The sequence below is a fragment of the Fusarium phalaenopsidis genome, assembly GCF_050370095.1.
Source record: "Fusarium phalaenopsidis strain FUZ10S chromosome Unknown contig_32302, whole genome shotgun sequence".
Classification (NCBI taxonomy): Eukaryota; Fungi; Ascomycota; class Sordariomycetes; order Hypocreales; family Nectriaceae; genus Fusarium; species Fusarium phalaenopsidis.
This window is the reverse complement of record NW_028145405.1, coordinates 2473670-2489070: the sequence shown is the minus strand read 5'-3', so window position 1 is coordinate 2489070 and position 15401 is coordinate 2473670. Positions and strand designations below refer to the sequence as shown.

The window sequence follows — 15401 nt, the reverse complement described above, 5'->3', positions numbered from 1 at the left end:
GACAGTTCTTCCAAGATTAGACCACGCCAGGCGAATGGCTCCCGTCGTTTCAGACAGAAACCGTGGGCTTACTTTACCACACTCCGAGGAGGCTGGGTCTGAGGGGAAGGGAAAAAGCCACAAAGATCTAGAACCTGGGGCGGGAGCTGGAACGAAAACTGCAACATGACTGGAACGCAGACTGTGGCGGGATAACGGGACGTTGCGAGAAGTCTCTCCCGTTACAAAAGGGCAACGCTCGTTCTAGTGCCAAAGGCTGAATCCACGCTCGGCCCAAAGTTGTTGGTCAGGGGGAGAGGGCAAAATGTCAAAACGTGTTTCGTTCCGTGTTTTGAAGGGGGTGAGCGAGCAATGCCTCTGCGATAGTGTAGTGTCAAGATGCATTTTGAGGATCCTCACGTCAGCCACGCGAGTTGCTCCGAGGCTCATTACCATGACTGCGGAATAATACCTAGCTCACGACGGGAGATTTTGATGGCCCTCTGTTAGCGCTGGCACGTTTTCCATCAATGGATCCCATTTTTCGATTTGTCTTCTCTCAATTCCGTAGGTACAAGTCGTTTGGCCCAAATATCAGACTGCGGGTGGCCTTAATTTAAAGTGGACTCCCCTGGGCGGGCATGGTCCCCTTGACGTCTCGACGACCTACAAATGTTCCCCCCAATCAGAGGCTCCAGATCCGCTATGACGCCGGACCCCAGTGAAGCCCCCAAGCCCAGCTCCTTGCCGGATGCAGCACAGTCAAACGCGCCGGGTGGTCCTCAAGGGTCGCGAGGTACTCTTGTGATGGGGCAAGGGTCGTCGGGCGGAGGATTTGTGAGGCGTCGTCTCTCGGTAGAGAAACAGAAGAAGACGCCGCAGGGGATGGAACAGGATGATGCTGCTATTCTGGGCGGGAGGGATATGGAGACGCAGTGAATGGATTGGACAAGATGGGATGGGATGGGATATGGATCCATGGAATGGATGGAATGGAATGGCCTGAGAATGCACGGCAGACGAGGCCCACTGGACTACATACAAGTTGCGTTAGCACTACTACTGTAGAGGTCAACGTCCATGGATATTGAAGAACAAAGCTCCACGTCTCACAGACTCATGAATCAAACAAGCCAGTCAGTCAATCAATCGATCAATCACGGACAGCAGCATCCATGTCTCTGGTCAAAACCCTCATTCGAGTACAGGATGCAGCTGCCAGAAGGCCGCACGTGTCCTACCATCAGTCGGTCACTTGAAGGACAATGGATGTCCACTTGCTGCAGGTACCATCTGTGGTCCATCTCGAGGTGGCCCGGATCCCGGAGATGCACCCATCCATCCCGTCCCATCCCATCAAAAGAGGCTCCGTCCGGGCTCTTTCTCCCGTGAGGCCACTCAGGTTAGCCGCCAGGTTGAGCACTGACGTGACCTGCTGCTGCAGCAATAACAACAGCTCGGCTTTACTCTTGAACCTTGACAGAAACACAGGGCGCTTCAATAGAGTCGGGTCGGATTGTCGAGGTTATTATTAGCAATTCTGCACATGTAGGTACTGTAGACGTGCAGTCTGGATCGAGCATGTGCAATGAGGCGTCCATTAGGCGCGTATCCAGGGCAAGAAACACGACGGCGCATCTGAATCAACTGCAAGCCACCTCCAAATCGTCACACTCGGGTAATCGGTTCAAGCCTCATTTGCAGAGGCAAAGGGAACCCAACCGGAAGTCGCATGCATCGCATTTGCTTTGCTTCTCGTAGTGGCGCCCTGCGCATTCACATTTTTCACCTATTCCCTGCAGCAAGCAAGAGACAGAGCTGCTTCTCGTCACGAGAAATGTCTCACGCGACTCAGGTTGAATCTCGTCCCCGTGTCGTCCAATTATCGCGTCCATGCACGGCAGAATGTGCCAAGTGAGGCTTGACAAAGAGACTGGGGCCGTGTCATTGGTGCCTTTGTGATATCCTTGACCGAGATGTGAGACACCATCTTAAAACTTCTCAAACACGGGTCATGTTCAAATGTTTGAGAGGGCTTATTTCTTCTACTATTAGCTCCGGAGAAAAAAATAGAAAGCTGGGTAAATCTTGGGTTCTCAGCCTCTTGACTCGCGTGCCCCGGGGACGGCCAGAATTCCTCCAGTTGGTCTCGGATAATGCTGGGCTCCAGCTGTCAACACAGCATCTCCTGAGGGACACGTGGGAATATAGTAAGTAGCACGCATCATTGACAATTGACGAGGTCACGGTCGCCCGGTTCACCCAGTGGAATGGTCGCCCAGATGATATGCCACCATCACTACGTGCGTAGTAGAGTCGCCGCAAAAGCGGTGTGATGGCCAAGTGTGATGAGGACGAATCGAGCAGGGAGCTCCTCATTTGCCATCGAGCGAGCCAGGCTCTCCATGTTTGCCATGATGAGCCTCCCCTTTTTTGCTCTGCTTGTCATCCAGTGCCGAGCCATGAATCGGCCGCCTCAACAATGCACAAACCGGGCCGGGTCCAAGGCATGAGCTTGTCCCATCGCCCGTGGTGACTGCGACATCGCGATATGTGGTTGTGATTTGGATCATCGCCAGCGTGCATCAGAGAGTCGAATTGGTCTTGTTAGATTCCCCACGGTCGCCCTCTAGCGTCCACGTTTGCTCTTTGGCCCCTCTAATGGTCCATGAAAAAAAAATGGCACGCTTCGCAAGTACTCTACCTTTTTAATCCGCAGAACCATAGCATCAAAGGCTTATGATGATAAATATAAGATCATATATAGACTTTAGAGTATAATTTATTTATTTTATATTTTTATTTATTTATTTTACTCTAAATTATGTCCCTATAGCCCGGGCAAAAGTTCTCGTTGCCTGCCTATAGTATGCCATTTTTTTTCTTGGACCACTTGCCCCTGCATTGAAGTGACCTTTTGGTCCCTGAGGTGCAGTCGATCCGACCCTTTATTTTCCCTCTTGGTGCGGGTCCGCCCGCAGCTACGGTCTAGCGGGCCGCAACGTCGTGGGAATGGATGCATATCAACTCCGAGGTTGAGATGCCGGCAATTGAATTGAGTTCATATGGGAGTGCCGGTATAACCATTTCTATGGTATTCTTTGCAGGCATATTCCTTACCGTTGGTCATATTTTAGAATTGCGATTGTGATCATATGGAGTCTAGGTTATCAGTGTCTGATTACGGAGGTACCTCGAACACTTACAGAGGTATTAGGTTGTTCTCAGAGTTGAAGGTTACTTACCATAACCTATTGAGTCCCTTTCAATAATGGTATCAATAATCACACGGGGATAAAACTCACTTGCTGGATAACTAGTTATTGCGATGACTTGGCTCACTCAGTCTTGATCCTACTACCTAACTTCCTCGTCAAGTTGCCATCCATATCAACCCACCACATGCTTAATTGCAATGTGCCATTATTATGTACATCTAAGCCGCGTTCTCTCGTAGACTTATGTACAAAACTTGAACTAGAACATATTCATATTTCAGGCAGGCTTTTGGCAAGGAAACACTTGTTTGGATTCGCAACGCAATAGTCATGCAGCACGCCTGCCTGTCTACAGAACGCTTTCATTCAGTAGAAATCCAGGCTCGGGACATCCCCCATCCCGGGCTTGCGTCAGATTTTCCAGGCCTAGTTTCCCACAAATGTCCGTTGCAGTCTATTCACTGCCTTGGGCATGATGAATATCACCTTGGGACAAGCAGCTGGTCTTCAAAACTCAGCGTCAACGCCAACACGCGAAAGTGTGAGCAAACGTCTCGATTTTTGCAACCTACTTTTGATAGCAGAGATGGCAAGATTATGTGCGTGAAGAGGATAATTCGTCTCTGTCAGATTCAGCGGAGGGCAGGTTTCCTCGGAGTGAGTTGCATTGAGAGGCTCTCTTGTCTACTGCCTGTTAGGCTTCCTTCCCACTCTCAGTCACTACGACAGAACTCATCAACAACTACTGTAATAGCATCCTGCCAATACGAAATGACTATATGATCTAGTTTCTTGAGATGGCATGTAAACACAGCCAGCCGGGCATTAGTGAGTTGCTATTATAACTCTCCAATGCCTGCATCCCTATGTAGCTATGAATATCCTGATCAACATTAGCCAAAAGCCGTTTCGAAACATGTTCATCGTTGGCGGGGGCTGAAACTGAGCAGCCAGCCGCATCTTTCGCTGACCAGTCAAGTCGTCTCTGAATCATGGAGGCTTGCATCTAACCTTGAGCCGTTCAAGCCTTGCGTCGCCTCTCCGCTCGGTGGCTGAGAACGAGTGGAGAGTGGTTCTTAGAGTACCTGATGGGATCCCTAATCACGAGTGCGATTTCCAAAAAAAAAAAAAAAAAAAAAAAAAAAAAACACCGTGTGCAACTACATTTACAATATAGTTTGCACTCCCATGGCGAACGGGCTCCCTTCAGATTGTAGCGTGTTTGAGTTGGGATCAAGACACATCGCCAAGAATCAAGGGTCCTCATCAACAACCGCATCTAGCGTCGCCTCAGGAGAGATCAGCTCCCCCAAACTCGCTAGCCCAAGACCTTCAGCTACGGATATCATTGGTTCTGTTTCTTTGAGTTTCTTTTTCGCGGAGCAGCTTTCTTTTTCCAGTTGCGGCCGACTTCTATCTCTGCACGATTTTACGACAGCCTGATCCTGCTCATTACGGAATTTTTTTTTACTTTGTCCTGGTTCACCGGCCGCACCGCCGTCGCCGGATAACCAAGCAAGGGTCTCTGTGGCAGGCAATCTATTGCTTCGTGCCGTCTTCGTCAGTCTTGGGGGTTTCACTATCGACACTCGATGGATGCTCTAGCCAGCCACAGCTGCAGATGAGCTCGTATTTGCTTGTTTGTTTGCTTGCTTGCTTGCCTGTTGGGGGAGATAGCCTTTCATATCAAACCCCCCGCGTGACCCCCAATGAAATCGACCAGGTTGTGGTTTAGGGCCCCTGTTGGTCGCTTCGATCGGAGCGGTTTCAGGAGGCGGTGGGATGCAGCGATCGTCAGGGTGAACAAGCCTTCCGTGGGGTGAGCCCAGGAGAAGGACCACTCGGGCTCCGAGCTGATAGAATCCCGGACGAGGCGCCGGAATTCTGGAGACTGTCGGACGGGAGGCGTCGCCGTGTGATACCCCACATCTCCGAAGCTGGCTCCGGCCGTGATTCGGCACACCCGGCATTTTCATCCTATCAAGGTTTTGGGCGTCAAGAAAGAAGAGTCCTCGGTTAACAGAAAAAACTGTTGTGTTTTCTTGGCTGAGGCAATTTCAACCTCATGCCACATCATCAATAGCCCACCGGCATCAGCAACTCTGATCCATCCCCAAGCAAAACACAACATGAGAATTTTTTGCTTTGCGTCCCACGGTTGGAATTCCGCATCTCGGAAATTCCCAAAGAGGAGTAAGCCCATGGCGCCAGGGGCATCCTTCGGCCAAGATTCTACCACTTGTTCCATGGGCCACTACCCAACGAAGCCAGCTCAGCCCTGCCAGCGCCATTTTCCCCCTCATCCTTTTCGACTTCAGGGTCCAGGGTCCAGCTGTTCTTTCTCCAGGCGTGACCTCGAAGGAAGCCAGTCACAAGGCCCTTTCAAGATCCACAAGCGTTGAAAAAGGTGTGCCAGAGCAGATGCACCCCTGGTCGCAGTCGGGATGGAAATCTGGTTTGTTAGGGAGCGGGGGGGCTGACGTGCATGCGCATGTGCGACGTCATTGCCCTGTGACGGCTTGTGACTGGGCAGGACAGGCACCGATAGAGCTTCAAGTGACAACCTCCAAGTTCGGGATGGCTTGGACCAAGGCATTGGGCTGTTCTCGGTCGGGCCTTGGACGGCACCAACTCACTTTACATGGGATGGCGCGTGCTTCTTTGTCTTTGTTGTTTGTCCCTCCCCCAAACCTCTTACATATAAGATCGTCATCCTTCGTCTTTTCTCCCCGTCAACCATCCACCATCTTCATCACCAGCAGACCCCACCGCGACCCGTGTCCATCACTTCAAGGCAAGCAAACCACCTCCTTTGGCTTTTGCCGCTGCGTCTCAAAACTTTTTACACTACGACTCGTCCCTGTCCATCAAAATGGGTATGTCTCTCCTTCGCTGCACGTAGCCGTGCCGTCCAGCCCCAACCCAACCGTCACTGACGTCATCTCGCACTTCTAGTTACCAGGCACTATGAGAAGAAGCGCCTCTATCTCCAGCACCCTGAGCCCGACTATGGCATCGTCCGCCGAAGGGTAACCACGATCATCCCCGGGCCTCCACCTCCACCACCTCCGCCTCCGCCCGTCGTTGCTCGGCCGCCGCTGCCGCCTCCACCCAAGCAGGAGCCCAAGCCAGAGCCCAAACCCGAACCCAAGCCGGAAGTGAAGCCGGCGCCCAAGCCCGAACCAAAGCCTGAGCCCAAGCCTGAGGTCAAGCCCGCTCCCCCTCCTCCACCTCCTCCTGCGCCCGTCCAGAAGCCCAAGCCCCCGCCGCCCCCGCCAGAGGAGCCCATCGAGGTCATTGCCGTCGACGTTGAGCCTCACAAGAAGAAGAAGAAGCCCAAGTCCCGATCCCACAGCCGACACAGCCACCGATCTCACGACCTTGACCGTGAGCGTGTCATTGAGCGCGAGAGGATCATCCCTGTCCCTGTTCCGGTCCCTGTTGAGCCTCGCTATGACACGTACCGTTATGTCGATGGACCTCGAAGGTGTCTGCCCGCTCCTTCACCACCTCGAAGGGTGTCACCCCCGAGGAGGGTGATCGAGGACGATCGCACTCGCATCTTCATCTCGGACCGAGAGCGTGAGTACTACCGACGATAACGAGACAACCTGTGTTATGAGTATAGAATCGGACCTTGATGTTTTTGACGGCCTTGTATCATGATTGACGACTTTGGGTTTATGGCGAGATGGTTAAATGTAAAAGACGGAGTATTGGTAAATTGAAATTCGAGTTAAGCAACGAGTGTTTTGTCAAAACGACACCCCGACCCCCTTGTGAGCCGACCACCTTTGACACCCTATAAGTCAAGGGATAGGTTAGGACAAGGGTTATGGTCGGTTAGGGTTATGCTTAGGATGAGTCTTTGATTGTTTTCAAGTGCAAATGGGGGTCGTCTTGACTGTATAGGTACAATTAAGCAACAATGCCAAATTATCTTCTTACTAGTATCCTACCACTCTCCGAGATGGGCGAACCCTTGTCGACGGAGCACGATAGTATATCTGAGTTTGTGTCCTTTGCATTCCAGGGCCGGCTTCATATGGCGACACATACTCCTCTCTTGGAGGAGGTGGGGGAGGAGGAGGCCAAAATGCCGCTGACTCGGCCGTCTGCGACATCATCGAAGGCCCGCCGTACATGCCCTGCCCTCCTTGTCCTGACCGTCTCAAGAACCACCGAGCCAGGTTGCCCAGTTCGCCCATGAACAGCAGCCCAGCTAGGATAACCACCACCGTCAGAGGAATCGCAACGACCCAATACAGCCACTGTGAATATTCCATGTCACGAATGTCTGTTGTGTTCATGCCAAAGATGCTGGACACGGCGCTGATGGGCAGGAAAATGATGGTGACGAGTGTAAAGGCATAGATGGCGCGCTCCTGTCGATCACGCGTAAAGTCCATCTTGTATGCGAATCCACGTTCGAGATCCTTGGTAAACTCGGTGAAGCGTCGAAACTCGAACTCGCGTTGCTCAATGAGCCTTGAGCATTCAAGAAACAACAGGGCACGCAAACCACCTGCATCCGTAGGCGAGAGCTTCGACGACGTCGTTATGTCGTAGAGAAAGTCATCATCTAGGCCCATGTAGTCGTTGGCCGGTTGCGGTGGTGTGACCTCTTGCGTATATGCATACTCAACCCGCGGCGCATAATCTTCCTCCGGTCCATACGACTGTGGTGGTGGGTTCGGCGGTGCTTGAGGAGAGACCTCTGCATAGTAGCGTTTGTTGTACTGCTTCTCCTTGTCCTTCATAAACATCGACTGTTCAAGCTGGCGGATAACAATGTCCTGCGTGTCGATTGCAGTTAAAGAGTTCCGAACACGACAGATGATGTTCTTTTGCTTCCATAGCGTTCGCTTCACTGCTACTAGCTCTTGCTGAACCAGGTCAATGTAGCGTTGGAGTGATCTATCTGACGGCTGTGACGTGATGGAGTTGTCCTGCAAGGTATCAGTAACTAGGTGTAATAAAGCCATCGATTGTACATACAAGAGAGTTGAGGTACTGTGAATATGTGTCGCAAATGTCATCAGACTTTCCAACCTGGTCTTGTAGCAGGCCCATTGTGACAAGCGATAACACTTCAAGAGGCAACACGGAGGCTCGGTCTAGGAGGCTTTTGTTAGAGAGGCCTTGAAGCAGCTTCTTAGACCCCTTTTCAACTAGATCCTTGGCTCGGTTAATCCGGCTATTCCAGGTGAAGTCGTCCTTGGAGCCATAAATCATGCCCATGACAACGTAGAGCCAGGCGGTGGAGAACTCAGGCGGCAGGTCAACCCCAACACGCTCCTCTTCGGTTGAATATGCCATGATGGTCTGAAATGCAAAAAGGTCCTGGGTGAAGCTCCGAAGGGACGTCCGAACGTCATTGAGGGTGTCATCAAAGCTTGGTTGGATGAAGCCCTGTTCCAATATCGAGAGCTTCCAAAGTCAGCCTGCCAATACCATCAACAAACTTCTCGCCTAACTCACCTCGATCATGGTTCGAAGAGCACCCCAAAACTTGCCTGCCATCGGGCCCTCAAAGTTTGCGGGAAGGAAGAAGTTGTAGATGACGTCGGCAGCGTTGAAAATGTCAATCTTCTCCTCGTATGCCCGCCGCACTTGGTCACTCTCCTGTGCTTCGACACGATCCGCCAAACCAGCCAAGTACAAGTAGCACTCCATCTTAGTCGACTCTTTGCAGGATGTGTATATTTTCCGGCTCGAGTAAGTGGTCTCGGCTGTGATGAACTTCTCAGCTGCCTCAAGCTGAGCCTCGAGGGCCGCTGAGCCGGCCATGGTAGTGAGACCTCTTGAAGCCAACGTGAGAACATGGAAGAAGTTGTTCGCCTTGGGCTTTCCTTTCTTGCCAGAGGAGCTTGGCAGAATCTGGGGCTCTGGACGAAGGATTGAGCGTGGAGGTGGATCAGGTTGGGAGCTGTATAACGTCAGCTGTGTCTTTCATCCATTGAATGCTTCAGCAGTATACCCCAGCTTCATGATAATCTTGATCGATAACGACCGAGCTGTAGAAGCCAGCTTGAGAATCCTTGGCCATGTCTCAGCGGTAATCACCTGATCCTTGTGCCAGAACTCGGGGATCTTGGGCCAAAATGCTTGAAAGTTTGACAAGAACGTCTGTTGCTGTCAGTAATATCCCAGTCAGGGGACAAAAGCAGACTCACAAACCATGTTTGACACTCTTCTGCCTCGAGCATCCAGACTACTGACTCGCCGTAGGCAACAAGAATTCGCCCCTTAGCTTCAGTTGCCAGCGCACGGGAGGGCTGTTCTTTGATTTCCAAGGCTTGGCCGAGCAGATCATCTCGCGCCATTGTTCCACAAGTCACCAGCAAACCTGTTTGTTTCCATGATTATTGGCAGTCGTTCCATGACATGATAGGTACCGGGCCTTACTGTTATCGATAACGAGACACCAAAGTTGGGAAATGTGAAAACACTCTCTACGGTCTGCGTTGCCCAACCGACACACAGCCTGCTCCATATCCCTGGGCTCAGTGATCTGAGAGTATTGTACCTGAAGCAACGTTTGAGGAGGGAAAAGAGACGTGTTCGAAGCTGCTAGTAAGCCGGAATACTGCTCGAGAGAGAAGTAAGGGATACAGATCCATCGGGCCGAGCCAGTGACGAGGTCGGTTGTCGTCGTTCCTTGCTTCAATGCCTTGAGAGGCACCTCGATAGATTTTGGATCAAGATATCCAACCCTTGCACCTTTGGGGTTGATTCTTGACTTTGCGCATGTCTTTTTGACATCGGCACGAAGTCTCGTGATGGCCTTCTTTTCTAGCGCTGTGAGGCCAGAAATGCGAGAGATCTCAACCTATAGTTAGAGGATTAGAGGCATGCCTTTACCTAAAGGGCTTAGAAACTCACCCAAAACTTGTCAAAGTTCATCACATCTTGAGGAATGTGACTGCCTAAGGGTTAGCTAAAGCAACCAAAATGAAGACAGTCCTCGGGGTCGCAAAAAACAAAACACGGGAATCGTCCCCATCTATTTGCTGCAGTTTTGGCTGGGAGCCATTCCCGTGTTTTTTGCGACCCCCTAGACAGTGAAACTCACAGCCATCTAAATAGAGGGTGTTTCTGGACTGTCGAATCGTGCACCACCTTGAGAGTTGCGGTATGGGAGCCGCTCATCTCAGCATTGCCGGTGTACAACGAAGAGTGAACAAGCGTCAGCTGGGAGCTGGAAGCCGAGGCTACTTCGACTTTTGGGGGAGGCTGCTCTTCAGGCTCGGGAGATTCAGCATCAGAGTCCCCGTCTCTTGACGATTCCATCATGGATAGCGACTGCGATGCGAAACTGAACTTGTCGTATGGGTCCCATTCATCACTCGAGAAGCTGCCTGCCCTGTATGAACGAAAGTTGTCGCCATCATATCCAGGGGTTCGCGAGGTCTCTCGAGACCTGTACCTATCGCGTCTAGGAGGACTCCCATAGATGCGGCGGTTTGGTGATCTTGATCGGCTTCTGGAACGGCTGAATGAGCGTCTCCGTCTAGCATCTCTCCTAGTATCCTCCTCGTCCTCAATTGGCCGTGGAGACTCGGTAAACCTTCTGATGGACTCGTATTGCCGCCGGGGCGAAGAATCAGGAGGAGGCAAGTCGTTGTAGTCATCATACACATCTGCTTCATCTCGAGAGCGTCGTGATGCTTCCACCATTATCACATCTCCTCGGAATGTGGCTGGGGGCCCTGGCCTATCCCCGCTGTTATTGCGGAACCGAGACCTCTCAGTGGGTATTTCGACTCTCTCATATGTGCCGCGTCTAGACTGGGTTCTAGAATCTTGCCTATGAGGTCGTCGGGGTCTCTATAGGGCATGAGGTGAGCTCGAGAGTGTTGTTGTGTCGGGGTAAACAAACCGCGGAATACTCTTGATCCGCGAATCGGACGTGGGAAGAGCGACCCTGGCCTTCTGGCGGATCAGCCATGATGACTTCGTCAGGTATGATTGAGGCGAGTAACAGTTAAAGGTAGAGTGAAGAAATAAATATCGCTCTGCTAAGTCTGCTTACCCGCCTTTATTGACTACATTACTGGGGTGATCATGCATCCATGTCCAGGCACAGTCGCTAGCGCCACGGCTGAAAGATCGTCGGGCTGTCTGTGTGTAACCAAGAAAATGGCATACTGCAGGTAGGCAACGAGAGTTTTGCCGGGCTATAGAGACGTAATTTAGAGTAGAATAAATAAATAAAAGTATAAAATAAATAAACTATACTCTTAAATCTATATATAATCTTAGCTTTATAATCATAAGCCTTTTATGTTGTGGTTTTGGGGATTAAGAAGGTCAAGTGCTTGCGAAGTGTGCCATTTTTTTCAGGACACGCTGACGTCAAGCAATCTCACTCTTCAACCATCCATTGACCTCTAAACCGAGAACTCTTCTAAACTCGATGAATCTATGTCTATGTACCTGTCTATGTATGGGATTTATACAAAAGCCTCTATATGCGGACAAGTCTCAAACACACGCTTCCTCCCCTGCGACATTCGTTCCCTTTTCGCTTTCGTTGGTCGTCACCTCCTCTCTCCACAAGAACACCTCATGCTCAAGGAAGCATCCATCCATCCGTTTCACATAGAGCCGCGTCTGCCTCGGTTGCCCCCCAGTTCACTTCCCGAAGCTTCCATCTTTCCGTCTTGCAACATCAAACCGTTCTCTGTGAAGATTCGTCTCTTCTTGGCCTGTCTCTTAAATTGCTTCCTTTCCTCTTCCACCTCGTCGAGCATCTTCCTGAGTGCCGCCTCATCGGGCAGGGCGCTGTTGGTGAAGGGGTTGGCATCTCTCGTGAGTTGTCGGTACTCAGCAATATCCATCACGCTGGCCCGCAAGACTTTATGCCACGTCGTCTGAAGAACACTGACAAACAAGGGCTGTCGCATCAACCAAAAGAGAACGGCATCGAGGACGCTCGCCAGGGCCAGTCGCATGGGCCTCATAAGCTTCTTGGACCGTTCCCAGGCGAGAATATCCAATGCGGCTTGGTAGTACCATGAAAACTGGTTCCATTCGGAGCATCCCAGGGGTCGGTGGAGATACTCAGCCCTGACCACTCTTCCAAGCTGGACTGATGTGTCCTCGACGATGCGAAGAAGGTAGCTGATCATTTTGGGCACGCGCAGATTGACTGCCGCGCAATATCCCAGTACACAGCGAGGGAGGTGGATCGTCTTCCAAGGATCCTCATGGTTGTATTCGCAGATTTCGATCTCTATCACTTCATCAGTCGCAAGCTCACCCTGAGGGCTCAACCTGGGAGTACTCACCCCTTGTGTAGATGAATCGCAAGCAATGTCCAACTGCTTCGGGAGCAAGATCCATGTGAATCTCGACTGGTGTACCATCCTAGCAACAGTCAGTTCGTCGTCAACCACAAGAGAAGATCAAGTCATACCGTGTTGGGTGGTGGCAAGTGGTCATGGAACCAGCCAGATTCAGGTGTCACAATGTTGCGATGGACTCGAAACTCCATGGTCCCAGCACGTACAACCACATCGGCTCCAAAAGGAGACTTCCAGAGACTGGTGACATGTCAGTAATTGGCCCAACCAAGTGGTTGCATCAACTGACTTGGCTGTTGCTCTGGAGGCGGCTGCTTCAAGGATGAGCCGAGACGTGCTAGACGTGTTGGAGGAGGGAGACCCAGGTGAAGCGACCAGCGCTACTTCGTCCCTAGACTGCGGCTCGAATGACGATGTTGAGGATTTCCGGGATCTCCCCGTCGTGGACGTCGCGACAGAAGACAGAGCCATCTGCGGCTTCGGGAGAGGTGGAAACTTGTCTGCGGCAGGCTTAGCCGCTCTCTTGTTCGCTACGCTCCATGGGTTGCTCTTTGGAGGCGAGGCCGGCCGGAGCTTGACTGGAGTCTCTGCCTTGCGTGGGTGTTTCGCAGATGGAGTCGCAGACTTAGTCCTTCGCCTCCCATCGATCGAGGTGCGATCCATGACTGACGGCTGTCTGCGAATCAAAACAAAGAAGCAGAGACAAAGGAATGGATGTTGAGAGGTTCTTGGTCCAGGAAAATCTCTATTTTGAAGAGCTTCAAGGCTGACAAGAAAGTGAGCGCATGCAAAGGGCGTACCAACCTCGGGGTGACGAAGCCACGAGTATGCACAATGGTGCTCCTGTGCTGTGTCTGCGTTGCACGGGTTTTATAGGTCAAAAAGTGCGCATGATTGTGATTCATTAAACTGTGGGTTTCTTACACTTCACTGTTATCAAGGTCGTGAACAGCTGCCAGCCATCGGCCGGTCACCTTGTGAAAAACCCTTTCTGGATATTCCAACGGATACCTGCACCAGCCACTGTTTGCAGGGCCATAGAAATGCAGTATTGTAATGGGTCTAGCAATTACTTGGATACAAAGATATTGTTTTCCAATTATTCCGGTTTGTCGATCTGAATGGGTAGAGTGAGGGTGACAGAGTTACAAACTGATCAAGGGGAGTCTTATTAGACACCAAACGTCAAGATTCTACTTAATACGCCGGCAGCATACGTTTTACTATGCAAATTGCGTTATGCCCAGTAAAAAAAAAATCAAATACTTGTGAACTTGAGAAGATTCACTTAGGGCGAGCACTGCTTTGCAGCTGTCAACAGTTGCCCGAGCACGTGGTGCATCCGCAACTCCATTGCCACTTTCCCCCTTCTGCCGAGAAGACAACGGTCCAGCTTTCGCACTTCTTCTTCTTCATCTTGTTATCAGCGTTAACATCTTGATCATTTCCAATACCCACAATATCATCATCATCATCAGGATCAAGATGGCCGCCGAGCAAGATGACATGGCGTCTCCCGGGAGGCGTATCTCTCTAGCATCCGGCACCATCTGCGCCTTTCCCACCAGACGTGCCTCTCTGGCATCCGCCTTTCACGCTTTTCCCGAGGAATCGGCTTCCCACTCTCCACAAATGAGCTTTTCTATTATTTCTGAGCTCACGTTCACACCTAGGAACGGTATGTTCATCCCACCGCATCTTCTTCCCAGACTGCGAACTAACAGGTCGCGAGGGACTCAACCACTGTGCCTACGGACTGAAATCAGAGGGCCCGCTGGACAACCACCGATCGTCACTTCAACGCCTTCGAGCGCGAGTCAAAATCCAGCCTCATCGTTTCCCCAGTTCATCAACCTCCCTCCGGAGGTGCGAAAAATGATCTGGAAGTACTCTTTTGGGGGTGCCAGGGTCTTTCGTCTGGCTCCTTGCACCCATCAGCTCACCACATGGGCTACGATGATGGTCGACCACAAGCCGCCGTCCTCGGGTGCAGCGTGCCGAGAGTCTCGCCATCTATTCCAACAATGCGGAGAGTTTCTCTTTGGTGCAGAAGGCCTCGCAATCAAGTCCCTTTGGTTCAGGCCCTCTGAGGATATTCTGTACTTGGACCATATGCTGGTTGAGTATCTGGAACACGAAAGTTATTTCTCTGGCTGCGACTTCCCCACGATTGAGAACGTAGCCATCAATTGGCGTGGCAGATGTGACGAATCGAATTTGCGGAGGCTTGCGGACGCGTTGGTCGAGTTTCCTAGTTGCAAACGGATGATACTGGTCATGTCACATGGAGCACCACCACACGAAGACGATGTTGAATTCCTTCATATTAGGGACGACGACCAGCGGAAGGTCTGTTTTTACAAGGGAGAAAGGCTGCATTGGGCCGGTTTGAAGCAGGCCTTGGAGGAGCACTGGAGGAGAGACTCGGAAGAAGACTTGGGAGCAGACTCGGGAGGAGACTTGGGAGGAAGCTCGGGAGAAAGCTCGGGAGAAAGCTCAGAAGGAGAACCTCAGCTTCCTCCCCTTGAAGCAGTCGAGGTGGTGCCACGACGCACTGCCTCGACATCTGCTTGAACTGAACAGGGGGTGAGGCTACTAATAGGAGAGAATTGTGTATTGCAAAGGCGATTACAGTAGTGGTATCATACAATCCATTTTATACTGAGAGCGCCTCACCATGAATACACATCCCTTCCCACCTAGGTACCCTTCGCAGTGAATCACTGCTACCTAAGTACTAAGTAAATCGGGCATGTGTTGCCGCCTGCCATGGATGGGGTGCCAGCTGGAGACCAACCGAGAAGGCACCAAGGTCTCTTCCAACCTTCCCTCCGATCCGCTTAGTAGGTACCTACCCAGGGTACCTAAATTTCTAGGCATCCATCTATCCGTCTCA

General features: G+C 51.4%; 3 protein-coding genes across 3 annotated transcripts; 1 reads left to right on the top strand and 2 right to left on the bottom strand.

Annotated features, from left to right (window-relative positions):
* Window positions 1–6069: 6069 nt before the first annotated feature.
* On the top strand, window positions 6070–6799 carry LRP88_08142 (uncharacterized protein; the record flags this gene model as incomplete). The annotated part of the gene is made up of 2 exons (XM_083244651.1): window positions 6070–6073; window positions 6153–6799. The coding sequence occupies 2 exons, from the start codon at window positions 6070–6072 to the stop codon at window positions 6797–6799; spliced, it is 651 nt and encodes a 216-aa protein (XP_083099145.1).
* A 345-nt stretch (window positions 6800–7144) lies between these two features.
* Window positions 7145–10490, bottom strand: LRP88_08141 (uncharacterized protein; the record flags this gene model as incomplete). The annotated part of the gene is made up of 7 exons (XM_083244650.1): window positions 7145–8146; window positions 8196–8627; window positions 8679–9126; window positions 9178–9326; window positions 9682–10029; window positions 10083–10122; window positions 10273–10490. The coding sequence occupies 7 exons, from the start codon at window positions 10488–10490 to the stop codon at window positions 7145–7147; spliced, it is 2637 nt and encodes an 878-aa protein (XP_083099144.1).
* A 1307-nt stretch (window positions 10491–11797) lies between these two features.
* On the bottom strand, window positions 11798–13168 carry LRP88_08140 (BTB/POZ domain-containing protein; the record flags this gene model as incomplete). The annotated part of the gene is made up of 4 exons (XM_083244649.1): window positions 11798–12435; window positions 12491–12569; window positions 12619–12745; window positions 12795–13168. 4 exons carry the CDS (start codon window positions 13166–13168, stop codon window positions 11798–11800), a joined length of 1218 nt encoding a protein of 405 aa, XP_083099143.1.
* Window positions 13169–15401: the final 2233 nt, after the last annotated feature.